General features: G+C 41.6%; 2 protein-coding genes across 3 annotated transcripts in view; one reads left to right on the top strand and one right to left on the bottom strand.

Annotated features, from left to right (window-relative positions):
• The first annotated feature begins 291 nt into the window (after positions 1 to 291).
• TXNDC5 (thioredoxin domain containing 5) lies at positions 292 to 26,347 on the top strand. Of its 2 annotated transcripts, none has more exons than XM_087763071.1 (10): positions 292 to 553; positions 5,279 to 5,428; positions 8,201 to 8,306; positions 9,602 to 9,698; positions 12,035 to 12,150; positions 14,467 to 14,553; positions 17,554 to 17,694; positions 20,582 to 20,664; positions 23,876 to 24,005; positions 24,612 to 26,347. In XM_087763071.1, the coding sequence occupies exons 1-10, from the start codon at positions 351 to 353 to the stop codon at positions 24,732 to 24,734; spliced, it is 1,236 nt and encodes a 411-aa protein (XP_087619197.1). In that variant the 5' UTR covers positions 292 to 350; the 3' UTR covers positions 24,735 to 26,347. The 2 variants fall into 2 exon arrangements, with proteins under 2 accessions (XP_087619197.1, XP_087619202.1); XM_087763076.1 differs by lacking the exon at positions 292 to 553 and adding an exon at positions 1,182 to 1,200.
• The window catches only part of BMP6 (bone morphogenetic protein 6), a 96,060-nt gene continuing 92,927 nt past the window's right edge, over positions 24,612 to 27,744 (bottom strand). The window contains exon 7 of the mRNA XM_087763062.1: positions 24,612 to 27,666. Coding sequence (XP_087619188.1) covers positions 27,517 to 27,666 — 150 coding nt within the window. The 3' untranslated portion in view covers positions 24,612 to 27,516. The remainder of the gene's footprint in view (positions 27,667 to 27,744) is intronic.

Raw genomic sequence — 27,744 nt, 5'->3', positions numbered from 1 at the left:
GTGTGTGTATAAAAATGTAAAATTTACTGTTATTTTAGATTTTTTAATACAGTTTTAGATATTAATATAGTTTAATATATAAAATTAAATATCATAGGCTACATATAGATAAGATAGAAGAGATATATATATATATATATATTATTTGTTGTTGTTTAATTTTTTACTTCCATTAAGGAAGGGTGCAGGCCGTGCGCCTGCAGGGGTGCCCGCGGGCCCGGTGCGCGCCCGGGGGGAGGCGGGCGGCAGCAGCCGGGGGCGGGGGCCGGGGCCGGGGCGCGGCGGGGCGGGGCGGGAGGCGGCAGCGGCAGCCGCCCGGGGCTCCGGCCGTTCGCTCTCTCGGCGCTGCGATGGCTCCGTTCTGCTGCGGCCCGGCCTGGTGGCGCCTCCTCGCCTTGGCCGTGCTCGGCCCCGTCTTCTGCGGCCGGCCCGGGCGGGCTGAGCCGGAGCCGGGCCCGGGCCCGGACCCGCACGGGCAGCACCTCTACAGCGCGGAGATGCTGCGGCACGGCGCCGCCGCCGCCCCCCACTTCGTCATGTTCTTCGCCCCGTGGTGGGTATCCGGAGCGGCGGAGCGCGGCCCGGCCCGGCGCCCTCCCGCCCGCCTCCTCCCCCGTTGACGTGGCGGCGGGAGGCGGCCGGGCCGGGCCGGGCCGGGCCGGCGGCGGGGGAGGCCGCCCTCAGCCCCAGCCGCCGGGGCCGGGCCGGGCGCCTTCCCCGGGGGCGGCGGCGGGGGGGACACGCGTTAAATGGCAGCCGGGGGCTGCGGGGCGCCGGGCCGGGCCGGGGAGGGGGAGCTGAAGCCGAAGCCTCGCGCGTGCCCGGCCCGGGCCTCCGCGGCCGTGCTGGCCCTGCCGGGGGCTTCCGCCGGCCCGCGGTGGCCGCCCCCTTCCCCGAGGGCCCGCGGCGGCGGGGGCGCATCGACGGCCGAGGCGGCCCCGCGGGCCTGGGCGCCCGGCAGTGCCCCCTGCGTGGGGCCTGCGGGTGAAGTGGCTCCGGCGGGCAGCGAGGAGGAGGCGAGCTGGGGCTGCCCCCGCTCTGCCGGGCTGGAGCCGGCCCCGGTCCCCGGCGGCGCTCCCGGTCCCTCCCCGGGCTCCGTTTCACGTCGTTCCTCAAAGAGACCGAGAGCGTGCGGCCTCTGGGTACGGGAGTGTTGCAGCTTGGTGACTGCCACTTGCCCTGTGGCCCCCGCGCTCACAGGTACTTTCATTGCAGAAGTTACGTTCTCTTCGCAAGCAGGAAATTTAAGTATAAATACTGTGCTGTGTCCCCAAGGCCGCAGGTAGCCGTAGCAGAGCTGGAGAGTTCTCAGACTTGCAAGAGACCTGCTGGGCTTTTGTCCCGAACGGGTACCTTTGACACAAGAATAGTCGAGAGGAGTGGGAGAACAGGCCTTTGCTGGGTGTTACCGCTGTCAAGAGGATAGTACTTCTCCTCTCTGGGCCTTTCTAGTGTTTGTTCATATGCTTTTTTCTTCATCTCTTCCCCTATCCTTTTTTATCTGACTTACTGATACCCAGTAGAGGTTATTGGGAGTTCTGTTGTTCGGGTTGGTTGTTTGGTTTTTGTTTGTTGGTTTTTTTCTCAAAATTTTCTTAAATTTAGATAAAATAAGGGAACAATGTGCAAAAGTTATGTTTTGATCCTAAATTATCCATTGGTACACGGCGCCATTTAGGCATACGTGAGTCATGGTGCTCTTTGAAATCAGCAGCAGAAAAGGATTTCCTTTCAAAACTGAGGAACTACTGTTTTTTGTTGTTAACATCAACTTGTTTATGCCATACAAAAATGTTAAGCAAAAGCCTGAAAGAGCAGATGCCTGCCTTTGTTCTCTGAGGATCACAAAAGTGGAGGACGCCTGACTTGCTGGTGAAGGACCTTGCCTGAGAGTGCAGTAAGACCTCGGCAATGCCTGTGCAGAGGAGGAGTGCTGCTGCTCTGTTCTGTTGTCAGGTGATAATATTTCTGTCTGTCCACGCCTTGACCGACCATTTCACAGGCATCCCTAAAATGAGATGAGTCTTTATCTTGGCGCAGTCTTCATCGGAGACCCTGCGCCAAATGGGCTGTTGCAGAGTCCAGCGTATGCTGCGCATCCTCAGCGTCCATCAAAGAGAGCGCCGGCCTTGCAAACTTGAACCACGCTGTGCCCTAGGGAGGGCTGCGGATCTCTGGCCAACTTCAGCGTGAGGGACCCGCGTCGTTTCCCAGACTGGTTGCAGCTTCTCTGGATGTTCTCACCCTCAGCAAGCCTGCAGATCTCTGGGTCTCAGCTTCGGGGCCCTTGGTCTGGGCTCCTGGCTCCTGACAGGCAGACAGGGCCAGGTTTTGGGTCCAAGGGGAGGGGAAGGACAAAGGGAGCATCCGAGTGCTTGAGAGGTGCTTATACACACCAGTAGTTTTATTGTCAGTGGGATCAGGCGGCAACCTGACAGCCCTGGAGTCTATATTAGAGCCTCTTTCCCTATTCCTATGTGATGTTAATGTGCTAATCTCCTAATGCTTCTCAGAGAGGCATGCGTTTTGGCACTGCTCCCTGTAGTTACAAGGGAGAAGCCTACCAAACGACCCAGCTAGGATTGTCTTTCAGATAGCTAGGGATGCTGCTAATGTTGCATCGTCAATGCTACCAGTAAGAATTGGGTTAGACAGAGCCAATGTAACTCTTCCCCCTCCAGATTCTCGAAACAAATGTTGCTGAGGGCCTCACTCCCAGACAGCAGTGGGACGTACATATGAGGTCCACTGTTTGTTTCAAATATTGCAGGGTACTCCAAAAAGAGAGCATTCCAAGTCATTTGCCATTAGATGTCTAAGGTTGTCAGTCATCAGGCTGTCCCCCTTGGTAGCTACACTTGACAAGGGACAGACCCATAGGCAGGTTATTCTCTTGGTGGCACTAGATATTCTTAAGATGTTGGCCGTGCCAGTTGCGTGTCTACAGAGGAACGTGGTTCCCCTGGTTCCTTAGTTGGAAAGAATCTCAAATGAGTAGTTTCATTGTATTATTTTGACCATTACAGATCTTTTCAATGTATGCGGTGTCTTGGTAAACCTCTGGAAGTCCACTGAGCAGGCTTAATCACCAGAGTTTGTTGCTGTTGCATTGAACTCTGTTGCCTTAGCTGGATTCTTTTGTCCAGAGCGAGACTGGTTGTGTGCTGCTTGTACCGCTATACCTGTCTATCCCAGGGTCTACCAACGTCTTCAATTGGATCATGATTTGTGCTATGTCTTGCTGTGGAGCTGCCCTTGCTAGCTGCAGAGCTGAAGCTCTACTGGTGGCCTCCAGAAATGTCTGTGAGCAGTGGCCTGTCAGTGTGAGGTAGAGCAGCCTGGTACTCTCTGGATATTGCCACAGCAAAATGATCTCCAGGCACAAGCACTTGTGGCACACAGTTGCTCAGAGTTAAAATGGGCAACCTATCTGCAAACTCTTACAAATAAGGTCCTTTTGCCCATACTTCCTGATGTTAGTGGTGTACAAGAAGCAAGGTTTTGGTTTGGTTTTTTGTTTTTTCAGAAAGGTGGATCTTTCCTATGACCTTGTTAGTCTCTTTTGGATCTTCATGTACGTTTGTAAACGGAGATTATGAATGCTTGCACCTTCCTAGCCCATGTAGGGAAGGAAGAGTAGGACTCCCCGTTGATGCCCAGGTCTCCACCGTCCCCAGTGGCAGAACTGGCTGCTCCTCCAGCCCCACTGATGTAATGTGGAGTGGTAGGAATGAAAGACTGTGTAGGTACAGGGGGCTAAGGAAGGTGCGTGATGTTGCATGGTCTTGCTGTCTTTATTTTTGACTTCTCTGGTTTTATATATTCTGCAGGTACACCTTATGAATTTCAGAAAAAGTATTTTGGGGACTGTCTTGTCTTGTATTTCCTTCCATGTAACACTGAATTTTTTTGAAAACCAGGACTGACTAACTGGTTGATTCCTGATTCAGATATGAGCATTTTTCCTGCTTTATTTTCAGTTTTAGCTCATACAATCTGAAGAAGGAAGGGAAGGGGGTACTTTGTGTATAGCAGAGATCACGGTGTTAAACATGGACAAGCTAGCTCTGTTCTGCGCTTAATAAACAGCAGGTTAATTACTTGAGATTCCCTTACCTAGTTCTTTAACACCAGTCTCAGTATTCATTCGGTGTTTAAAATTCCTGCAACTGCTAGGGCAAGGCAGCAGGGAGTCCAAAATCCTCCTCTTAATTTAAGCTCCATGAAAGAGTTGACTATGGAGGGACTTCAGTCTCAACTTAAATATTTAAGGAATATTTAATTTTAGTAATAACACATTGTATCCCTTCGCCATGACAATTCAGAATAAGAACTCAAAACCAGTTGTATAAATGAAACTGTTTTAAATGGGAGCAACTTTCTCCAAAGTCCTAATGGTGTTTTAATTGTTACTTACAAAGTAGACTGTCTACGTCATGCCAAGGGCAATAACAGCTTTCATACTGCTAGGCTGAGAATGTTTTCTGTTAATCCAATTATGTATTTTTAGATGTCTTGGAGGTTTGGCAAAAGCAGCCATTAAAGAAAAATGAAAATCCATTCCTTAAAATTTGTCATCATAGTTAGAGGAATAAGGTATTGTTATAATGACTGGAATGACTAGAAAAAAAATTAGAAGAATAATAGCCATTTTCTACTTCTGGTGAGCTGATGTTATAGCAACTGTATGAGGCCATTTTTCTGTGTATATGCAGATATAATTAGTTGATGGTGTGCTGCTGGGGCAAAGCATGGTATGGGAGGATTTTGAGAAACCCTGTTCAGAAATCGGTCCTGTTGTGTTTCATCACTCACGAGTTACAATCTCTGTGATGCACACAAGCACAACTGACCTTACGAAGAGGCTAGAAACCATTATCTTCTTACCTGCTGCTAAAATATACAGTATTTTCAAACGTTAGAGCGGCAAGAAAGCTAGACAGCCTTGCAGGATTTTTCTAGAAAGCTGGAAGACTCAGAGTGCTTTTCTTAATAGCCTCACTAAGTCCAGGGGGTAGGCTTTGTTACTAAAAAGCTAGTAGCAAGAAGTTCTCATCTCTTGATGATTTTCACATGAGATGTGTTTGCAGCATCCTGCAATACTTAATAGTATTCACTGTTGCTTAGTGTAACAGTGCTTGAGTATGGAAGATTTCTGACTTCCCTATTTTTAAATTTATTAAAATCTCTGACCATTCTGCTTGTGTCTTTTCCGTAGATTCATTCCCCTCTAACCATGAGCAACTATTAGGGAAATATCTTATTCCTTCTGTCGCAGGTGTGGACATTGTCAGCGTCTCCAGCCAACTTGGAATGATTTGGGAGATAAATACAACAACATGGAAAACCCGCAGGTCTATGTTGTTAAAGTGGATTGTACTACAGATACTCCACTGTGCTCTGAATTTGGCGTCCGAGGATACCCTACGTAAGTATAAAAGGACGTCTGCTCCTACGTCTTTCTTTTTTAGTTTTCCATGATCCTCTGCCAATTTGTTGAAGCTGACTTCTAAGCTATATTTTTTTGGTGGATTTCTTTGTAGCCCTTTGGACCTCATACGTTCATTTTAAGCCTTTTTACCATGTTGCCAAGTATCATGTGATACATACTACTCTTACTCTTTCTCTTTTATTTTTTTTTAAGAAACTGTTTTATGTCTTGGAAGAAGGCTGTGTTTAAATGAAGCCCAGAATTGTCCTTTTCTTTTTCTCAAGCAACAGTGCATTATACAGCCATGATATGCATGATAGAGCTGGTCTCTGGTAACGGTACTTTTAAAAATAACTTGTCACAAGTTTGTCAGTACACTGCACCATTCATAACTAATGTATAGGTGATCTCTTAAATTTCTGAGTGAACTTGGTGCTCATAAAATGATAAATTAATGGTATCACTTAGCATAGCAGTGGTGATGTTATACAGACTTTTTCTAGGTAATTTTGCTTATATTGATCTAGAAGTTCAGTTGGAGTTTAAGGTTGTTAAAGTTACCCTGTTGTAAAGGATATATGCCTTACTGCCTCAGCTTTGGTAGGCAGAACATGATCTAGAGTATATCTATGAGATGTCAGCCTGGAATAGCGCTTTTGGGTTAGACACACATGCTCCCTTTTTAGCTGCCAAAAAGGAGCAAAGGGATTTTTTTCACTTGTGTCTTCTTCAAAGCTTGGAAAAATGGATGGGATCGTTTCAATTGCTTTACTAAATACTCGGTGGGGATAAGTGGAGAATGTCGTCTTCTGTAGCCCTTCCACAACCTGTATTTTCCAGTTTCCTTCCCTTTGCCCACTTTGTCTGGTGTTACTGCTGACCCCAGCAACAGCCTGAACTTGACATACGCTCCTGGCTGCACCCACTTTGACGCAGATGAGTGCGACTGAGTAGAAGCTGAGAGCTATAAATAGCAAAGTCCTTGTTGAAATAGGAATTGTCTGTAAGGGCAGTTTGCGGCTTAGTTCCACTAGAAATACCAAGAAACAATGAATATTACAACTCTATTTTAATTTCCCCAAAAGTGAGCACTGGTAGTCTTTACATATTTGAATAGATTATATTGTGGTGCTGTTCCTTGTAAAATAGAAAGAGTGGCAGAGATTTTGAATAAGAAAAAAAAAAAGAATGAATGTGTAATTGCTCCCTCCCCCTCCTTTAAGGTCATTGAATATCTAGGAATAGTTAGTGCTCGCTTTCATCTACTTGAAAAGTACAAATGATAAGGCAGTCAACTGCTAGTTATAGAAATGAGGAGATGAAGGGGAGTTCATGATATCAATTCTCTTCCTGGCTGAGTCAGTTTTTAACTAGCCTGTTTTTAAAAACCTCCAGCAAGGGAAATTTCGCAGCTTCCTCGGGCACAGAAGGATTGTCGCAAGTCCAGGATGTGCTGGTCCCTGCACTGCTTTTGCAAACACCCGTCAAAGGAAAGGCTGCATCCCCTTTCCATCCCCCTGAGAGCAAAACTGGCTGAGCAGGTCCCTGCGCTTGTTAGTACACTTGTCTCAGGATTATTTAGGGCTGCAAAACACTTTCAGCTGAACTAGAGAAAACTTATCCTCATATGAAGAAAATAAAAGTGCAGCTGGCTCTTTAAGCTGATATCTTTTTTTTTCTCTTGTTACTCTTCAAAAGTATTGCCATGAGGTGTATTTTAGATGTTCTTTTGTTTCATTTTTGTTGTTTCCTTCTTATTACGAAGTTGCTTTTTTTTTTTTTTTTTCCTTTTCCCCCCAAAAAACTTTTGACCTTTTATTATCACAAGGAATATTCACGAATACCTTAAATAGAAAAGGCAGTGGGAGCTCCTGTCTGTTTTGAATGTATTTGCATTATGTGGTTTTTCAACACTTTCATATGTTCATTTTTTCCAATGTGGAACAAGAAGAGAGAGAAAAACATTTGAAGAAAAAGAAAAAGCAGCACAAAACAACAGCTTGGGAAGGAGAACTGAGGGCTAGGTGATAGTAGTAATTGAAATTATGATTTGCTTTAAAAAATAAGACTAGGTCAGAAGTCGATATTGCCCCTTTACCAGATATATTTCCAATTTTAACTTCAATATTTAATAGTAGAAGCTTTAGGTAGTTTATGGAAAAGTTTTGATAGCAATTATTAAATGTAATAATCATGAAGTCTTGAATCCTTACAAGCAGTCACTTATTTCCTTGTCCTATTGACTTGTTTCAGCGTGTTTTTAATCAGTTTAATACCACATGAAAAGTCCTGCATTCCAAAAGCAGTCAGGGAACGAAATGTGAGAAAGAAATTCCTGGGAAAATGAGCACTGGGTATTTTTCCTTTGGTGGTGGAGAGGGGTGAACAGAACAAAGTAGATGCTTTTTGACAAACTGAAGTAGGATTCATAGGCATAATGAATGATTAACCTTAGAACTGAACGCTGCAATGTTTTATTTCCTCTTGCTTATTGATCAAAGTAATATCAGGCTATGTTGATGTTTAACATGGTATTTCTTTTTGCTGTTTTTAAAATCTCCTTTAAAAGCTTACATGGCAATGAAAAAGTGTCCTAAGTTCTGGCCATGACCCTTTAAGTTGAGGGAGATGCCTGGTGCTAATAGTCAAGAGAGCTGTTACTGCAGCCTGAGCTGCATTGCTGTGGATTAGCAAAGCGTGTTAGCTTTCCAAGAATGTTTCCTGTGTGAAAATTTTTGCCTCACTCTTTTCTGCATTTTGATCCTTTAGCCTAAAGCTGCTTAAACCGGGACAAGAACCTCTGAAATACCAAGGCCCTAGGGACTTCCAGGCACTGGAAAATTGGATGTTGGAGAAACTAAATGAGGAACCATCTGTAAGTGAAAAGGAAATACGAAAAGGAAATATTCCCTTCTGCAGACTTGCTGATCTATCACTTCTGTAGGTTAGGTTTCATTTTCCAGGAGGAAATCTGCTCCTGAGAATAGAAGTCAGGTGGCAATAACAATATGGAACAGCTTCCACATAAGTCAGAATAGTAATTAAAACTGTCATCCTGTGACCTGCCCTTTGTTTCCTGTATTTAAAACTACAGGACATAATGCAGTTTTTAATGTTTAGCATTTTGATATTTTCAGATACAATTCTTAGCGTCAATTCAGTTAACACCTGTAGGCATATGTTTCTAGAATAAGAAAAGCGATTTAGCTATGATATGTTATAGATTGCATTTGTGTTGGGCTTAATTACCTCTTAAAACATGGATGCCATCTTTAGCTCAGTTATTATCTGATAATGTTGTAGCCTAAAGAAAGGGTTTAAAATAATTGGCTAGGTAAGTTAAGCTAATACCATCACTAGGAAAACCCTTGAGTTTAGGGGTAGCAGTAACATATAGTGGTCAAGCCTTGCCTAAAATTAAATTTATAATTGCTGTTTCTAATCAAGTTAAAGCTTTAGTGATTGCTGAACCACAATTAGAACATGATTATATTTAAACCAACATGATATTTTTAATAATTAAACGTTAAATGCTGAACTATTTTAAGAAATGTACTTGGAGGTTCTTAAAAAATTCTTTCCAGCTCTGACCCTGCTATCTAGAAAGTAGTCACTTGCTTTTGCTGAAGTGCCACTGGGTTTGCTGCAAGTTATAACTACAAAGTGTTTGCTCTTTTCCCATTGTGGCTGCCTTCATGGAGCCATTAGGTCCTTCTTTCCTACATTAGAGGAGCAGAATAGCTTTTTCACTAGCTATTTTTAAATAGCCCAAAGACCACTGAAACTGGTGCAATGGCAGACGCGGCTGACGCGTGATGCGACGGAGGAACTGTTATGTAATCCAAGTGTATTAATATATGGTGATGTGATGAATGCCATAGCAATTACTGTGCTCGGTGACTATGCTACAGCACGGTGAAAGAGTCTGTTACTCCGATGACTGTGATAGCTCTTTTCTGTGTGGCAGTCTTTTTCACATTTCGCTTTCAAGTACTTGTTTGTTAGGAAACATTAGATACCTAAATCAAGCTAAATAAGGACATTGCTTTAGGAATTTAAAATTTCAGAGTATAGAGTTCACAACTCCACCACAGAATGGTGTGATACAGGAATCAAATATTGTGTATTGACTGTACAAGACAAATAAAACTTGATTTTTCTTATGAATAGGATCCAGAATCTGATGTGGAACCACCAAAAGCCCCTGAACCTAAGCAGGGAATGTATGAACTCTCAGCAGACAATTTCAAGATGCACATAGCAGAAGGTAACTGTTTTTTTCATAAGCAAGAGGTACTCGCTTATAGAGACATCAGTTGTGGGAGGCTGCAACAGAAATGTTAGTTTTCAAGGTACCTTCTTCCCACTTTTATTTTCCAGTAATACCTACTGAAAGAGGATGAAACTACAGACTGTGTAAAAATGCAGTAGTTTAATTACATATTGCACACCACGAGAAAGTTTAAGAACGGCATTGCACTCAGAAGGCAGTAAAATTAAGGCCCCTAATCATATGGAAGTAACTAGTGGGGCTTGTGCTGTTTCTTTCCGAGTTCCTTGCTCAGTCACAGCCTTGCCACTCACCTTGTGTTTTTGCAAGTCTCGTTTCCTCTTTCCCTAGGTGCTGACTTGTTCTTACTCCCAGGCTGCTCTTCTGGACAAATATAATCCACCGGCTTCCTCCTTACTGCCCCCATCCCGCTCCAGTCTGGCCCCTTACTTGATATTGTTTAGCTTCCTTCCTCCAGAATTTAATGTGGGCAAAACACTTCACCTCAGTTTGGCCATTTTTAAAAATATTTTGTCTGGAAGCTTGAAAATGAATGCTAGGAGTGATACCTAACATGGGAAATTTCACCCCCCACATGGTGGGTTTTTTAGAGAATGAGCAAGATCTTACAATACAAACTTTGGGCTGCTGTAACAACAGATGAAAGGCCAGATTAAATTAACTATCTGTACCCATGTGATACCACCAGTGAGGTAGATACTAGAACTTCTTAAAGTAACCATTAACTAATTAGAAATATTTTCAAGTGTAAAAGAGCATTTTGTGCAGCTAACTTAAAATTTCCCAGCCTGTGTGGCTTAACAGAGAATTACATCAAAATTCTTCACGGATTCTTCTCTAAGCTATCAGGGAGATGCTAAGCATTAAACAACTTTACAGTCTGAGAAGATAGTTAAGTTTAGTGTACGTGTAAATGTTTTAATATTTTTATTGCAATATTTTTACTTTGTATCCATTGGCCTTCATAGAGGAGACATTCTCTTGGTCATAGCCGATGGTTGAGCAGATTTATGATCATCTGTAAAGCTGTTGTCTTCTCTTGACTTCAGTTACAAGAAGTTCAGTGCTTAAATTCAGCAGGAGACTTAGCAGTTGTCGCTGAAAGGCTGACTTTTGTTCTTGAAAAGTGTCCCTTTAACTTTTTGGCGCTCTAGGGTAAAAAGAATTTTAACTTTTTTTCTATCAGGGAGGAGAGTATATCACAGAGTATGTGGTATAGGATAGCTGATTTTGACTAGATGTTCTTATTCATTCACGAGAAATTTCAGTTTGCAGTTTACTTGACCAAAGGAAAGCATGTCAATTAGTTTGAGAGTATTCCTGATGCAGAAGAGGCCAATTAGAGTACGCTACTACTGCAGTTTACATTTCCTAGTTATTTTGTGACATCTTTCACCTGATCTCCTTTTGTGAACAAGCCCTCAAACTAGAAAGTAATTTTAGTAATATCAGCCCCAAAGCAGTCTTCAAAGGATGATGAATAATTCTGTTAAAAAGAGCTTTTCTCTAGTTGCTGGCATTTCCTTCAAACTAATTTGATTTTTTTTTTTTCTCTTGTTTTAATTAAGTTCATTTTTATTTTGTATTAACAGAGCCTTGCCTTGACGTGTGCAAAAGTGTGCAGCATCTTGAATTAATAGTAATCTTAATTGAAGGAAATTGCATATTCTGGTACTCTGCAATTAAGATTATACTTTTAAACTAAACATTAGTAGGAGATATTAGTAGGAGAGACTCTTCTCTCTAGTAGATGTTTGCGGTGTTTTATAAAGGCAGTGATTTCTGAATAGTTGACATGAAAATACAAAGAGCAGGGCAGAAAAAGGAGAATGTAAAGCTGAACAAAATGATTTAGGTAGTTCATGGACTTAATGCAGCAGTGTTTCCTAAGAAATGTTTAAGTTGAAGTCTCATACTTACTTTCATTTATGCTGTTACAAATACTTGTTCCCTGGTGGTTCTTTCTACTCTGTAATAGGGCAAGTGATTGACATGGTAGTATTAGACACTGTAGCAAATGGTTAGGTTAAAAATATCAGTTTTAGTATCTCATTTGTTGGCTTGAGGTTGTGAAGCTGTTTGGATTTTCAGGGAAATTGGCAACACTGTGGGACTGCATACGGTATTGAAAACCTAATTGCTGAAGAATTCTGCCCTGGCCTTTGATTTACAGTGTTTCCGATCTTTAACTCAGGAAATACCATTATAAATTTGCAGTCTGAGATTAGTACCTAGTCTTTAACTGCAGCCAAATTCATTCCAAATGAGTTAAATCTTTTTTTTTTTTTTCTTTTTTTTCTTTGACTTAAAAGGTAATCACTTTATAAAATTCTTTGCCCCTTGGTGTGGGCATTGCAAGGCTTTGGCCCCAACCTGGGAACAGCTGGCTCAAGCCTTTGAGCATTCAGAAACTGTCAAGATTGGCAAGGTAGGTGAAGTGCCCTTAGTCTGAAAATGTGTTTTGTGTGAATGAGTATTTCAGCCAAGTATCATGCTATTCATGCTGTGATTTGCAAATAACAGTTGTTTTGTTTGTCACCTCTTAAATCCTTTTATAGTCATAGTTCCTATTTTAATTTTGAGATGGTTATCTTTTCCTTGCACATCCAGTAGTTCACTCTGTTTTGAAGGGATGGCTGTTTCGTTACAGTGACAGGACTCCCTCATTTTAAGCAAGGACTTGTTAGAAACACAGCTAGCTCCCTGTGCTTCAGAGGGAGTTGGGAATAAGTCTAATACTTCATATGCAGGGAATAACATTTTAAGCCTTTTTTTTATTATTATTATTATGCTTCCCCTCTGTCAGAACTTGATATATCGACTTCAGAATTTATTTTGAGTGGGAAAGTGACTTCCAATTTGCTCTTTACAGCATTGAATTCTTTAGCAAGTTTCAGACTTAGAGCTCTTTATGATGAATTATTTTTCCTGTTTTTTTCTTTTTTTTTTTTTCATTCCTCTTTACCCCCATAGAACTTTCTAAAGGTTTCAGGGGGTCTTCCACCTTAAAAACTGATATCTTGTCCTGCTTTACTATTTCCCTTAGGGTTGATAACCAGATTCTGTGGTGTATTTACCATGGGAGCTTGTTACTTGTACATGGAGTGACTTCTTTGCAGAGGTATGGAGGTGGTCTAGCAATTGCAGTTACTGGCTTTATTTGCTGACCCATACCTAAGTCCAGGTGGCTCATTATGTGAATCCCTCTGAATTTGCCAATGGTGGAAAACTGACTGGGCTCAACTTCCGTATCCTTAAGCTTTCAGAGTGGTTTCACTGATCTGAAAGACTGCATGACAGTTAGCAGTGTTGTCAGTCCTGCAGAGGGACAAAAACCCAGCTATCTCCCCTGCCTCTGCCCTCATAGAGCTTTCAGCTGTTACTAGGGGTGATGAGCTTGACTTTTTTTTTTTAATTTTTTTTTTTTAATGCTTTGAAAATCTGCTAATTCAGATACACTGTAGATGTACAGAGCAGGTCAGCATAGTTGAACCTTAGAGAAGACATATATATACATATATATATGTAATTTAAGACATATATATGTATATATATATATGTAATTTTGAGACCTGGTGGATATAAAATTAGACTCCCTCTGAGAATAAAATATCAGAGGCTGTTGCTCCTTCGGTAGTGTCTTTACTAAATGTTGCATCTGCTGATTTATTTTTTGGGAACCTGGAATGCTTGCTGTTTGATAAAATCATTGCTTAGTTTAAGTATCTTCTTGAAATTACCATTCTTTGTTATCCAGACAAAATAAACAAAAAATTGCCACATTTCTGTTTTATTCAGTTGTCTGTCATGTTCACAGTTACTTTTACTGATATTTGCTATTTAATACAGCCATTAAGATTTGTCTTGATGCCTAGTCAATTTTGTGTAACTGTACATGTTATGAAACCATTTGAATCATGTCTTGGCTGAGATTGTAAGTCTGTGAGTAAACAGGAAACACAACTGTTTCTAAGAAGGTTGAACCATGACCTTCACATAATCTGGGGGAATGGTGTCTTAACAGCAACGATACCTACTGGCAGGATTCTGTTTAATCTTCAGAATTGATCTTCAGTGATCTGGAGCACAGTGTTTCTAATGCAAAATTCAAAATCCAAGTGCTGTGTCGAGCAACGGCTCCAATGCTTAAGTTATCTTTTTTTCTCTGTTTCAAAGAAGATTATGAACTGGTAACTTTACAGATCGGTTTATGACATATTCAAATTGAATGTTGCTATGCGCTTGGAACTTCCCGTGGAGCAAAGTTAACTTGCTAGCTGTTGACATGTTTTCTGAAGTCTTTAAAGAGTAGTCTTTTCAAAAATGGATAAGCCAATATATCTTCACTTTAAAGCTCTCTCACATTAGCGTTTTGTGTCTTACTGTCCATGCGGTGATTTTATTAAGTGAGAATACAAAGTACTTGTTTTAATTGGAATATTTAATTATGTCTTCATTGTTCTTTGTAACTGTTACTACTTCCTTCTATTCATACCTCCCTCCCCAATCCCTCCTTAAAAAAAAAAAGTAAACACACACACAGAGCCTCCCAATTATACAACCAAACCACTATTTGGAAAGCAGACATAATCGTTCTCAAGACAGTACTTGGTACTGAGTTTTGCCAAGCCATGCATTGCTAGTTCCTGTATTTTTCTGAGATTTTAAACATAAGAGAAGCTGTGATGCTTGTTGTATATTTATTTTATGCACTGAATGGTTTACATTTTTTTTCCACATGTAGGTTGACTGTACCCAGCATTACGAAGTCTGCTCTGAAACCCAAGTTCGTGGCTATCCCACGCTCCTCTGGTTTAGGAATGGTGAAAAGGTGAGTCTGCAAGCTCAGCAAAAGATCGGACCATTTTTTTCTGAATAATACTCGGACTATGTTTGCATTCTGTGAAAAAAAGATCAAGCGGGCATATAGGAAAGTCTGCCTGTGAGGCAAAAGGATGTTGGAGGTTCAGTCTGGTGCTGGAAGAGGTATCCTTCATCCACAGATAAAAGTTAGAGCTTTTTGCTCTTTGTGCTCTGCAAATAACTGGTATGATGTTCCTAAATCTGTAAGCAGTATCTCCGATTATGCTACTGTGTAAGAGAATTCTGGGTGTACTTTATCTTAATACCTTACTTCCTATGGAACATAAAAACAGAGGTGAAATAGGAATAACAAAAAATTATGTAATTTTCACCATGTGTATCAGAAGGGTCTCATCTGTAAGTGGTGCGTATCTGCTGAGGGATGTCTGAGTGATCCAAATTTTCCATCTTATAAATCTGAACACTTCCTGTGACACTGTGAGTGAGAGTGCTGTGGGCCCAGCTGACGTTTTTCCATGTAGCAATACAAAGAATTACAATATTCTGAAGCTATGGGGAAGTAAAATATTTATAAATACCACGTACATGAACAGCAGCAAATAAACATAAATAGTAGTCTGTCTTATCATGTTTCACACTTTCAAGATAAATTAAATGTATTAAATGGATATTAAAAATAGGTCTGCAAGCAGAGAACCCAGCTCTCCTCTTTTAGCTCTTACCCACTAAGCTTTGGGGGGGGGGGGCGGCGGCTGGGTTTTTGCCCTATTCATCTTGCATTCCTTTTTGAACATCTACAGTATCAGAGATGTAAGTTTTGCTACTCAGTCCAGTTTAGTGGCTGTTGCTTGTGGCAGTTTTCTGGCACTCTAAAGAGAAAGTGGACGTAAGTACATACCAGTGCATGTGAGGTTTGGTATAAGCACCCCTATAAGATCTGACACACCAGGGAATTTAAATGAAGCAGCACCTGGATTTTTGAATCCGAACCTGATTCCCACAGGAAATACACAGCCTTGTTACTGCTTGAGCAGCGGTGCCTGGCACATGTCAGAAGCAGAACTGGAAGCTGAGGGAGCGCTCAAGTCAAAACATGGTGGCATGTCCTAGGTTAGAGGTGTTTTCAGTTAAACTTTTTTCTCTTTATGGTGTGAGTCTGAAGAACGGGAAGTGTTCTGCTGTTTCTCCAGAATGGTTTTCCACCTGCTTTATTTTTATTTTTCAGATAGCTACAGGTGGCAAGATACCTTGCCAGAACCATACTATCTTGATCTAGAAAAGTTAGCTGTGGTCTTTCTCAACAAGCCAGATACGTGGGGGTTTTTTTTTGTTGTTTTTGTTTTTTTGACTCTTTGTAATTATTGAAGTTTGAGTTGCTCGGAGTTATTTGAATCAAGAGTGCGCTGAAAGGAAAAGTCAGATCACTGCTGTTGTATTTGGTAGAGCTGAATCTCAGCCATTAGTCTGAACAATGTTATTTCTGTTGACATCAAACTGGCTTTTCTCCATTGGCAGTGTGGTATTCCCTGGTGGCATACTGCCACCAGAATCGCATGTTCCTTCGTGGATTGATACAATATATTTTCAAAAACACAAAACAACCCCAAAAAGTTTCCAATAATCTGACCCAGAAATTCCTGGAAATCTCTCTGGCTGTTATTATATTGTTTAGTAAGCGGGGGGGAGGAGGAGGAGAACTGCTTCAGCCATCCAGCATTGTTGTCCGTAATACCATCGTCCCCTTTGTCATAATTGAAGTCTGGCATCACACCAGCCCTCTTGGTTAGATGCAGCAGAAACCCTGGGAGGAACGAATGGGCACTGACCTTGTCCTGCTGAAATGGATACAAACAAGCAGGTACAGGCTTCTTGCATCGTCTTAGATTAATTCCTTTGTGATTTAGACCCAGTGTGGGGAAGGTGGCTATAGTTACAAGTAACATTATGAATGACGAAAGAAGGAAAATGTGTGGCAAGAGTTCCAAAGATGTAGGAAATCGTTGTAGAGGTGTCTGTTCTTCCTTCCTACGTATGGAAGATTGTATGCTGTTTCTTGTTACTCCTCATCTGAGAGAGGAGATGATACATCTTGTAGCCCACACCTCATGGGACTGAAACTCAAGAGTTTTATCCAAAATGGATGGGTAGCGTCTTGAAGAGATGATCTCTCTTTTGAACAGAGAAATCAGTACTAATTTTCGCAGAGTGCGGAGGGCAGTCACGCAAGAGCCAGTTTGGAGATGGCCAACAGTGGATTGGAGATTAGAAACTGCTCAGAGGTGCTCTGATTTCTTCTTCTCTAGAGTTGTGAACATACCTGAGATATGGAGAAGCGTCTAAGGCAAACTGTGGCTTCTCGAAGATCTACTGGGTTGAGGGCTTTACTTGCAGGTTCAAAAATGTGAGTTAACTTAGTCCTGAGAGTTGGAAATGCCTGCCCCACAGCAGGCAGCTGTTGTCTCTTGCTCCCAGGTGAACTTAGGCACCCAGAGAGCATTGCCTTACTCTTGGGGTTTTCCGAGGATGTGTGATGAGTGTGTGGGCCAGAGGAGCGACTGTGTAGTTCAGGTGACATGCAAGTCAGTCTTTCAGCCCTGTCAAAACACTGGACAGAGCTCTCATGGTAACAGAGACCACCACCAAACAGCAATGGGTATTTTATTGTTCGTTGCCGTAGCTTTAGGTTCAGAAAAATAAAAGCTTGAAAATGCTGGCTAGAGTGGGAGATAAAGGTCGGAGTAGAAAGGTTACTAAAATTTGCTTCTACGTTTCTAAAATACCTTTCATTTCAAGGAAATTTTAGATTGTTCCCTTTTGGTACAGAAGAACCTATGGGAAATCCTGAAGATGTGGAGCGAATGGAATGCCATGGAGAGGTTTAATGACTAGATAATCGTTATTTATTACAAAGATGCTTACACTTGGCAATCTTACGTTTTGCTGATAATTATTTATTTGCTAGATTAAGTGCATATACACACTTGCACAAACTCTTTGATAATTGTAGGGTGACCAGTACAAAGGGAAGAGGGACTTCGATTCCTTAAAGGAATATGTGGATTCCCAACTGCAGAGTTCTGGGAAAGAGCCACCAGCAGATAAACCCACCGAAGCCCCACAGCCACCCGCAGAACCCACCCGTGTTGAGGTAAGTGCTCCCGCACTCTGTAGCAGTGTTAAAAGTGTTCAAACTGTTGCAGCAGCCTGTCCAAGTCTTCCATGTGGTTCTCTCTGATAGCTTGACAATTCCTAGATGTAAACTGTACCAAATACTTCCCTGGTTATTTTTTTAGTTATTAATGAGTGGAATCAGACCATAGATCCTAGTTTACTAACCTGATGAATTGGAGAAGGAAAAAAAAAATCTGGCTTCTTTTTATGGTTGCAATAAGTTGTTTAGGTAGTGGCATAAATGTGGTCTTTTTTGGTCTGCGGACCTGCTGGCACCTCAGTCTGCGTGACAGGGTATTTCATTGCTATGAAGATGAATGTTTCTTGCAAGATTCTCACTTGAAGCCAGGAGGATGGCACATGCTGCTAAGCCAGTAAAAAAAGCCAGGGTCCTGTACTTGTAGACTACGTGCAGAAACCACAAACAAGCAAAGATTATGAAGACTGATTCAGATGTGGCAAGGTAACGTGTTCTGTGACAAGAAAACTCCTCAGGTTTGGAGGCTTATTCTAATCCTGGTTGTAGGAGCTACAGGGGTTATGAATGTTGCCAAGGAATCAGCAGGAATAACTTCATCACCTTTGCATACTTGTACTTCATGTCATCTAGTTTTCTGTCTTTTTTAATCACTTTGGCATTTCATCTGCTATTTTTCTTGTAGCTGAATGTAAAATTGGTGAGGCTGAGAAATTAGGGGTGGTTTTGAAGCATACTTTTTCATCAAATGTGGAAAACATACTTCTGCCTAGAAAATAAGGGATGGTGATTTACACTCCCTTGTGATGCAGAATGAACTTATGTAATTCAAAGGCATAAATGTTATTAATATAAATACAGTTTATATGCAGCTTCTCACAGGAGAAGATTACCTTTCCCAGTTGACTTTTCCAGCAGGGTTACTAATCTTACATAAAGTGGCTTACCAAAAGTGATATTAGGTTTGCAATTTTCATACCCCTCATTTTTTTTATTTTTAAATTGACCTCATATTTGGAATATCCTAACAAGCTGGTGTGAGTACAATGCAGAAAGTAATTAATCGTCTTTCTCTTTTTATAGAAATAACATAAACCACATGTGATGCCAATTCCCACTTAGGCCTTGCATGCACCAGCACACATACAAACAGGAAAGAATTGTGGGGGGATTTTTTTCCAAATAACAGTAGACACAGTGTAGGGCTCAACTTTGTCTTTGCAGCATTACATCCCAGCTTTGGATGCCACCACTTCTTGGTCACTTACCTTCAGACATCTTGGTTCTGGTTTTGTTTTCATGAGTTTTGAGACAAGGGGCTGGCCCACGTAGCCAGCAAACACTGACTGCATTTACCATCAGCAGCCCACAGCCAGTACCATGGCAAAAGCAGTGAGTCCGGACTCCAAATTTGTGTCCCAGTATTGAGCCCTTACGTGGATTCCCCCATGTCTTATGTGGGCCAAGTACACGCCAGCCCTTTCACGGAAGCTGTACTTTTATTACCATGAGACTTCTCTCCTGCCAGACATCATTAAAATTACTCAAAAATGATCCAGAGGGATTAAGGTAAAGTAACCAGCAGATGGTCGGCTGTGTGATTGCATAAGCAGTATTTGCTTAAGAAACCAAGGTAAATGAGCTATTCGATATGAAACTTATTTTTGTGGCTATATAGTTCACATTGCTATCCTGATAGTAATCTACAGAACTTTAAAATGTATTTTACTGTGTGGATCATGGGGAGGATATTGTTTATGGGGTTTTCAGATTTGGTATCTTAGATTGTAAAAGATGTTTGGAACATCTGTTTTAGATATCCATTTAGGAAATTCAGAATAGGAGAATATGTATTTACTGTTCATTTTTTCTTCAGTTAATAATTTGTAATTATTTAATAATTAGAAAGTATAATTTCTAATTTTTAAATAATTCTTTAGCGGTAGTAACACTTCAACTTAATGGAATAACTTAATTTCATGAACTAACAATTATTTACAGAAACGTTTATCCAGTACCTTTAATCTGTAATTTCAAGTTTCTTTTTGGCTTCTCTTCATAAAACTCTTACTGGGTTTAAAGTAGAATCGGTAATACTGGCAGTTGCGCTCTTGTTTTTGTTTTGCTTTCATTTGAAGCTTTTATAGGCATGAGATCTACTTATTTATTTTTAATCCCTCCCGCCCTTAAGGGTCTAGAAGAAAAAATGAAGTTTGTTACGGTTCCGCGCTCTCCCATGAGACTGTCTGTAAGCAACGTGCTATCCTCCCATCACTCCCATGCAATTGCTCCTGATGTTATCAGGATTAAAAATTCTTCCTGGCGTCCATGCAAGTGCTGTGTGGCGACGTCCCCTTGACAGGCAAATACGTGTTTCTGGTAACGGCTTTTTCTATGTATGCAACGCAGGGATATAGCAGAGGGAGAACAGCTGTCAAGACATCCCTAGTATGCTCTGAATACCTCATTAAACTCTCAGATGACCATTACATGCTTTAAGCCAACTCCTCTCAGGGTTGTTCCTTGAAACGTCTGCGTGACAGCGTATTAAAATGAAGGTGATTTTTTTTTTTTTTTCCCCCCAACAACTAAGAATTTGGATACAGGCAAATCCCCTGAAAATAGGGATGTTTTGTTTCTCCAATTATGGATGCGATTCAGTGTGAAATAGGCGTTTCTCTACATCTGTCTAGGGGAGGAAAGCAGCTGAGGGGTAAAAGTCCGGTGTGCTGCTGCTACTCTTGTTTATATTATCAATAATATTATCTTTTCCAGTTTGAGTTTCCCTTTCAGGTAGCTAAAAGCTTGTTTGGCCGATGTTACATATACAAAAAGTTTTGACTCTTTTTTTTTTTTTTTTCTTTCTTTTTTTTTTTTTTTTGAACAGGCTGCAGTGCTCTCTCTCTCTGAAAAAGACTTTGATGCAACCATTGCTAGGGGGATCACCTTTATTAAATTCTACGCTCCATGGTAAGAAGTTTGCACCTGTTGTTGTTCAGGATTATTGCTGGTCTAAGCTATCAGTGCATTAGTTGCTGTAGGTCTTTGCGTTGTGTGTAGTACTGTATTTGTTGTCTGGATCTAAAACATGAATTAACTGAAAAATGTGTGTGTGTTGGCAAGAGTTACAGCAAAAAAGCTTGATCTGTTTTAGCTTTCTTGGGATGCCTCTCTGTGGAAAGGCTGACAGAGCAGCTTTACTGTGTCAGCCTCCGGGTGATGCTGGGGAACAAGGAGAGTGAAGCTTTCTTTGCAGGCTTAGTGTGCTCCTATCTCTTGATTAGGGTAAGGTGAGGGGAACGAATCGACACTGTTGAGAAAGGAGAGCATGCTGGCCTTTGGGCCCTCTCCTGCCACAACCAACCTCTCTTGGAAGCCTCATTTGAGCACCTGGGAATTGGTACAGACTGTAGAGCTATGGATAATTGGCTGTTACTCTTCAAATAACTGACAAAACCTAATTTGCACAAGTGACAATTTTGAGATGTACTTAAAGAGTATATTATGTCCTTACAGTGACCCAAGGTAGAAATGTCCAATGCAGATGGTGTAGGTGTAGACACCCAATGGAAAGCACTGGGCAGGGAAAAAAGTAGTATGTCCCATCTGGCATTGCCATTACTGGCATATCCAGCAGAGCCTGGGACCTGAACTGGGGTAAGACCTCAGGATTACAAACTCGTAGAACAAATATTTTCCCCCTTTTCTTACTGTTCCCTTTCTGAGACAAAAAGAAAGTCTTAAGTTTCTCTCTCTGGTTTATGGACTTCATCTTATTTGTGCTTGGATTGAATTTAATGAAACTTGCATGCCATCTTTCTCATCCATTGCCAGTCTCTTAGCCAACAGAAGGAAGCCTAGTGTAGGGGGAGAGATTAAAATTAAGCTGTACTTCACTGTGTGAAAGATAACACATCTCTGATTTCATCTCTAGCCATCCCATTAATGCAGTCTATAAAATATAAAAAGATCTTTTTTTGGGGGTGGTAAAAGGACACCATTACAAAGCAATACAAGCAAATGCAACCCATATTTAAATGTGCTCAGGACTTGCAGCTTAACTTTGACAGTAGGCATGAATGTGTTTCTTATTGTAGGCCAGAAGTACCAGGCAAAGTTTTGTTTTAGGTAATCTCGATGATGCAGTCTTTTCCAGTGTTGTCACCCTTTTTACTGCAGTGTGGTTTGCTGCTTGAGAGCCACGTCTATGCTTGCTTATGTCTGAAAGATCTGCTTTTGGATGTGGGCAAGTATCTGCCACCACTGTGTTAAGAAGTACCCTGCCCATACACGCGCACCCCCCCTTCACGTTCACTGCGCTTTCTTCACTCCCTTCATCCTCTCTGTGCACGGCGAGGGACTGAGATTGAACCTGTGCCTGTGCTGCTGCTACGCCACCAGCAGAACTGGCTGGTAAATTCAGTTTACACCTGTGCACGAAGCAGCTTTTAGTCTCATTTCTGAACCCAGGGCTTGTTGGCATATGTAGGAGTTCATTATCTAAGAAACTTTCTGGGAAAGAAATGCTCCCTTTTCAATTAGCTTGTCTTAATAATACTGCATCTCCTCATCTCGTGCGATTCTAACGGGGGCTGCTGGATCTCGCAGATACGATCAGTGTTGGATGCCAGGCTGAGAAACGGTGGTTCAGGATGCAGAGAGTCAAGTTCTTAAACCAGAGCGTGCTCCCTGGCTGCGGTGTTCAGAAAGCCACCGTTTAGGAAAATCCTTCCTATATTTATGTAGCCGGTATCCTAGTTTTAGCTCTGAAAGTCAGGCTTACGGATACGGTTGCAGTGCTCTGCACATAAATGACCTTTTTCTCTTCCAAGTGGATTAACTTACGTAGGGCTCAGCAAACCCTATTATGTTGCTTGCTAGTTCTGTCTTTCAGTTAGTTTTGGATAAATATTAACGTTAACTTGCGTAGTAAGCATAAAAATCATCCTGTTCTAGTAGTGTTTGTGCATGGTGAGAAATGCTTTTATACTGTCACTGTGTATTAACAAGGTGGTTTAAATACACACTGGCTTGCACTAAGAAAACTTTTGCTGAGACATCTTTCATTATTTTTGTAAATGCCCTGATCCAGCCTCGAGGCAATTACGGGGCTGTTTTAATAACCCAATTAAGGTGCAGCTGGGTTAGAACAGAATGAGCAATGCAGCTTTAAAGTCCGAAGTGCTTTGGGAATTCTTCTTGAAGGCAGTAAGAAGTTCAAGTTATGAACTTGGCTAAACCAAGTTCAAAATATAAACAAGATTAATACTTTACTATAGTTCCTGCCATTTTACAGTATCATTTTCTCTCTTGACACTAGCGTTTCATTATGTGCACTCTGTGGACCGCATTCTCATGTTACTGTAGAGACATAAGGGAATAAAACAGAAATAGGCTTTTTGGCGTAATTGATGATATAACCGGAATGATTCTCTATTTAATGCAAATCAGAATAGGGCCTGATATATTTTCTTCCATCCACTAAGTGAAGCTTATCGACTATCAAACAATGTCATTGTGGATCTGCCTGAAAGTACAGTGGTAGTGCTTAAACTTCAAAGTCCCTTCAGTGAAAAAGTGCATTAAACTACTGGAGTGTTTCATAAAGCAGAATCTGTGTTGACAAATGCCTCTATTAAAATTGAGTTTCCAGCATTGGGCAATGCTACATTGGTCAAGGAGGCTGTTAGGAACTGGAAGAAATTTAATAGGGAAATTAAAATCTCATTTAAATAATTAAACTTGGGCTATGTAACTTTAGCATAACTGGCATGTGCTACCTGAAGACTTAATTTGTACTACAGACATTCTATGCCTTACTTAAAACATGTTGGTTTCTAAGCAGTCTTTTTTTTTTTTTTTTTTTTTTCATTTAAATATTCTCTGTGCTCGTCTTTATTTGGCTTCATGTTCCTCTGAAGGGTAAAATGTTAATGCACCGACATCCAGAATACCATTCCAGGCGAGACTAACGAAGGCCAGAAACTACTTCAGTGCTTAACTTACATAAAATCACTCGTTTTCTTAGCTCATTTACTGACATAATAGTGCAAGGGAGTTGGAGGGCCAAATCATTAGGGGATAGGAAAGGCAGCTAGTTACACTTAACAGCTATTGCAGCAAGACAGTAGAGATAAACTGGAAGGTGTATCTGCTAAACAAATCTCTCTTTTGTTTCTAGGTGTGGTCACTGTAAGAACTTGGCTCCAACTTGGGAGAACCTTGCCAAAGAGCAATTTCCAGGTTTGACTGATGTCAAAATAGCAGAAGTAGACTGCACTGTGGAACGTAACGTCTGCAGCAGATTTTCTGTAAGTGTGAAAGGGCTGAACTGAACGGGATAGTATTGTGTACCGAATGTTGGAGGCTCCAGTGTGCAGCCAAGCCGGCTGCTGCAGTGCGGGTGCCTGGTGACAGTGCAGCTGTGCTCTCCGTTAGCCAAAAAAAAGAGGTAGTTCAGAACAGCACCTGGGGACACCGTTTCTTTCCTGGACTGTTTGTTCAGACTGGGTCAGTCTCATTATTGGATAAAGCTGAAGAAGTCCCTAATTTAAGAAGCCTCCCTCTGTGAAAGCACCAAAGCAGTCTTGTGGTAGCTGATGCAAAGTTCTGTTGCTAGGAGAAAAAAAAAAAGTCTTTTGGTGCTGGTAGGCAGGCAACCGACGACAGAGCTGGAGCTGCCATTGCAAGAGCCTAGAGGAACATGTATTACCCCATTCACTTACAAATGTTCAGAAATTGCAGGTTGGCACTGGAAGTTCTGGTGTGGTGTTCGGGTTTTTTTTAGATTAAAATTGCTTATTGTTTTAGAGGGGTTTGGTGGCTTCTCAGAGTCAGGTGTAAATACAAGTGAAGGATACTGGTGAGTTTGGACATTAGTAACAAGTTTCTCTTTTGTGTGCGTGTGTCTTTTGAAGGTACGTGGTTATCCTACGCTTCTGCTTTTCCGAGGTGGAAAGAAAGTCAGTGAACACAACGGAACGAGAGACCTTGAATCACTGCATAGCTTTGTCTTGCGGCAGGCAAGGGATGAGTTGTAATAAAAGTCTGGATGCTCCCTCCCTGGCTGTCTTTGTACCGTAGCTGAGGGATTTCAATCATTGCTAATTTTCAAACAGTGTATTTGGGGGTGGGGGTGGGGATTGGGGCTTTTTTTGTTTGTTTGTTTTTAGGAAATTGAATGTACTTAACATTGGTATCTTCCCTCTGTGTGTGTGTGTGTGTGTTAAAGACACGCTACGCTGTGCGTGAAGGAAAGCTAACAAGTAGTTACTGTGCAAACTGAGAATATTTTCAGCATTGGTAGTATTACTGCATTTCTGCGTTCCCGCAATGAAGTGTAAATGGTTTCCTTTGAGACTAAAATACATTAAGAAAACCAACTTAAGGGCACCAGTAGAATATTTTTGTCTTCAAGTTAGTTAGATTTGGTTAAAAAGTAATCCTTACAAACTGCCCACCATTACTAGAAAGGTAAAAGCTACAGCTGCGTTGAGTCGCTTTTGCCTCTACGACTGTACTTAAACTCTACTTGTCTTAATATAGCTGCTGGTTAAGAAATGGAAAGTCATGGGAGGCTGAAAACACACACACCTTCGGAAGATACCAGGCCACCGTGAGCTGGTTGTTTCCTGTTAATCCTCTCAGCATGGGAGGTCTGGCCATAATGGAAGCGATGGTACTGTAACACGTGCCTGAACGTTACTGATGCCGTACTGTACATGTGTCAGGTGGATTGTTGTAGGCTGCTTCTGTCCAGCTCCAGGGGAGTAACTATGCTCTACTTATATAGAGCCACAGTGAACAGGCGCCATTATAACTGCTCCGTTAATATTACACGATCAGTTAGACCTCAGAGCTGATGACATGTGTTTCCTACCCTCGCCTGAATCCGGTCTTTGTGCTGACCTGCTCCTTATTCAGAGTACTTAAAAGAACAAGTAGTACAATGTTTAATTTTTTTTTTCCATTCAGCTGTTCTACAGTAGTGTAAAATAGTTCCCCACTCTTCTTGAGCCTTAACCTTTTTCCAAGCTGTAAGCGTTGGTAAGTTTGAATGCTAGGACCATACACTCTGTGCTGCCTTGGATTGTAATATGGATCTGTTCTTTGGTGCACAAGATGTTCCATCTCGGACATAATTGAAAGCCAAAGAATTTACACTGCAGAGACTGTCACGATACAAAGACAACGGCAAACCAAGGACTGAATTCTGCCATCTCGTGTGCACAGAAACTCACGAAATGAGGATGGCTACAGGCTAATTTGACTGATCTGTCAAGATGCTGATTTTTGTCCATCATATGGAGTAAAGTTGGGGTTGTTTTTTTTTTAAAAAAAAAAAGGCAAAATAGCAATGAACTTTTAAATCAGTGAATTTCTCCTGGTACTTCACTTCACTGTCTGTCCAGAACTTTTGATTCTGTTCAGTCTAAAAATGTGTAAGGGTGAAAAACCCACGGTAAAAGCTAAGTGTTGTACTGGCAGATGTATTGGATCAATGTATATACTTCTGCCTTAAAGGAAGCCTTTATTATCATGTTTTTAACAACTTTCTAGTGAAGCACAGTCTCATGAGTTTCTTGTATAAAATCGAAGTGGTACAATTGTTTACACTGAGATTTTTCTAAATAAAAACTTTTTAAAAAAGCAATCTTTCTATAAATGATACAGCACAATGAATATACAGTGACAAGTGCAATAAATTATAGCTTGTATTTACAAGAAGCCTTTTAAATGCAAGAATTAGAGGTAAGTGCATTTAATACAAGTTTAATATTGATCAAAACAATTTGCTATTAGCTTCTGCTAGACAAACCGTGGCTACGCTGTGAATGTATCCCTTATACCAGTTTGTTAGTTGCGTGAGTTGAAGGGGAAAGGTTGGCCAAAGACGTGCATGCGTTGTTGACATTCTGTCTTCCTGTAAATAAATTGTCCGGCTAGAGAAGGAATGGCCCCTAAACTTTTACGTCTGAATTACAGCTGTAGAAGCGTCCTGACTTCCTTCCTGGGCAAGTGGTAGTAGATGAGGCAGCTCCCTGTGGGGAGCGGAAGGAGGTTGCATAAGAACGAGAGTATAAAGTTATACTGCTCGGTCAAACAGCAAAGGGGCAGGACCAGCCAGGGGCTGAGTTCACGCTAGTGCTTCTAACACAGGGTGCAGCCAAGCCAGCTTACGCTTGCAGGACTAGACTTAAACTGTGCTTGGACAATACGAGAACTGAAACGTTAGCTTTGGCACAACTTAAGATGCTTACTGTCATGACAGATTTCAGGAGGAGACTAACAGTCTAGGTGTGGTAACTGGTCCTTCTAGACAAAAGGCAATTCCTAACCTTAGGAATTTTTTATTATCTTGTACGAGACGTATGCTCTAAGTCTGAAGTACTAACAAACACCACTTTCTTTAGCTTCCCTGACTCTCCCCTCATCTTCCCCCCACAAAAAAAACTCACTTGTTTTGGGTGGTGGGTGCCCATCTGGTAAAACTGCAGCACACATCCGAGCCAAGCCACTATGCGAGACTAAGACCGTCCCAGCCAAATAAAGCGTGTGTGGGCATATTGCTGCTTTGCACGCCCCGGCTCTGCAGAGCTGTGCAGCCACCGCAGCATAGGGTCAGTCTGTAAGAAGTCCAGCGGTTTGCTTGCGCCCCAGCGTGTGGTCCCCACACCCCTTCCTCCCACAAGGCACGTACATGGTGTTCTAAAAGGTGGTTTGTCAATTATTTTTTTCTCCAAGGTCAGGTAGTTCATGGAAGCATGGAAGGTAGTATGGAAGTTCACGGTAGAATCACAGAGTCCGTGTGAAGACTGTTTGTCAGTGACATCCACAAGCTCTTACTACCATATTCCTGTATTTCTTCAAGATTACGTTAGAATTATCATCGAAATAAAGAACAGATATGGCATTTAGTTTGGTAGGTGCACAGCATGGTTTGGGAACGTAATCAGGATTCATAAGATGAACCTGTTGCCAAAAAGAAAGCACAACTCAGACAACGGTAACTTGTTTACAAATTCACCTATTGGTTTGGCATCGAGCTTT

The sequence above is a fragment of the Nipponia nippon genome, unplaced genomic scaffold (genome assembly GCF_047370975.1).
Source record: "Nipponia nippon isolate SJK-2023a ecotype South Korea unplaced genomic scaffold, ASM4737097v1 scaffold_1, whole genome shotgun sequence".
Classification (NCBI taxonomy): domain Eukaryota; kingdom Metazoa; phylum Chordata; class Aves; order Pelecaniformes; family Threskiornithidae; genus Nipponia; species Nipponia nippon.
The sequence above is the reverse complement of the archived record's forward strand: the minus strand, read 5'-3'. Positions and strand labels throughout refer to the sequence as shown.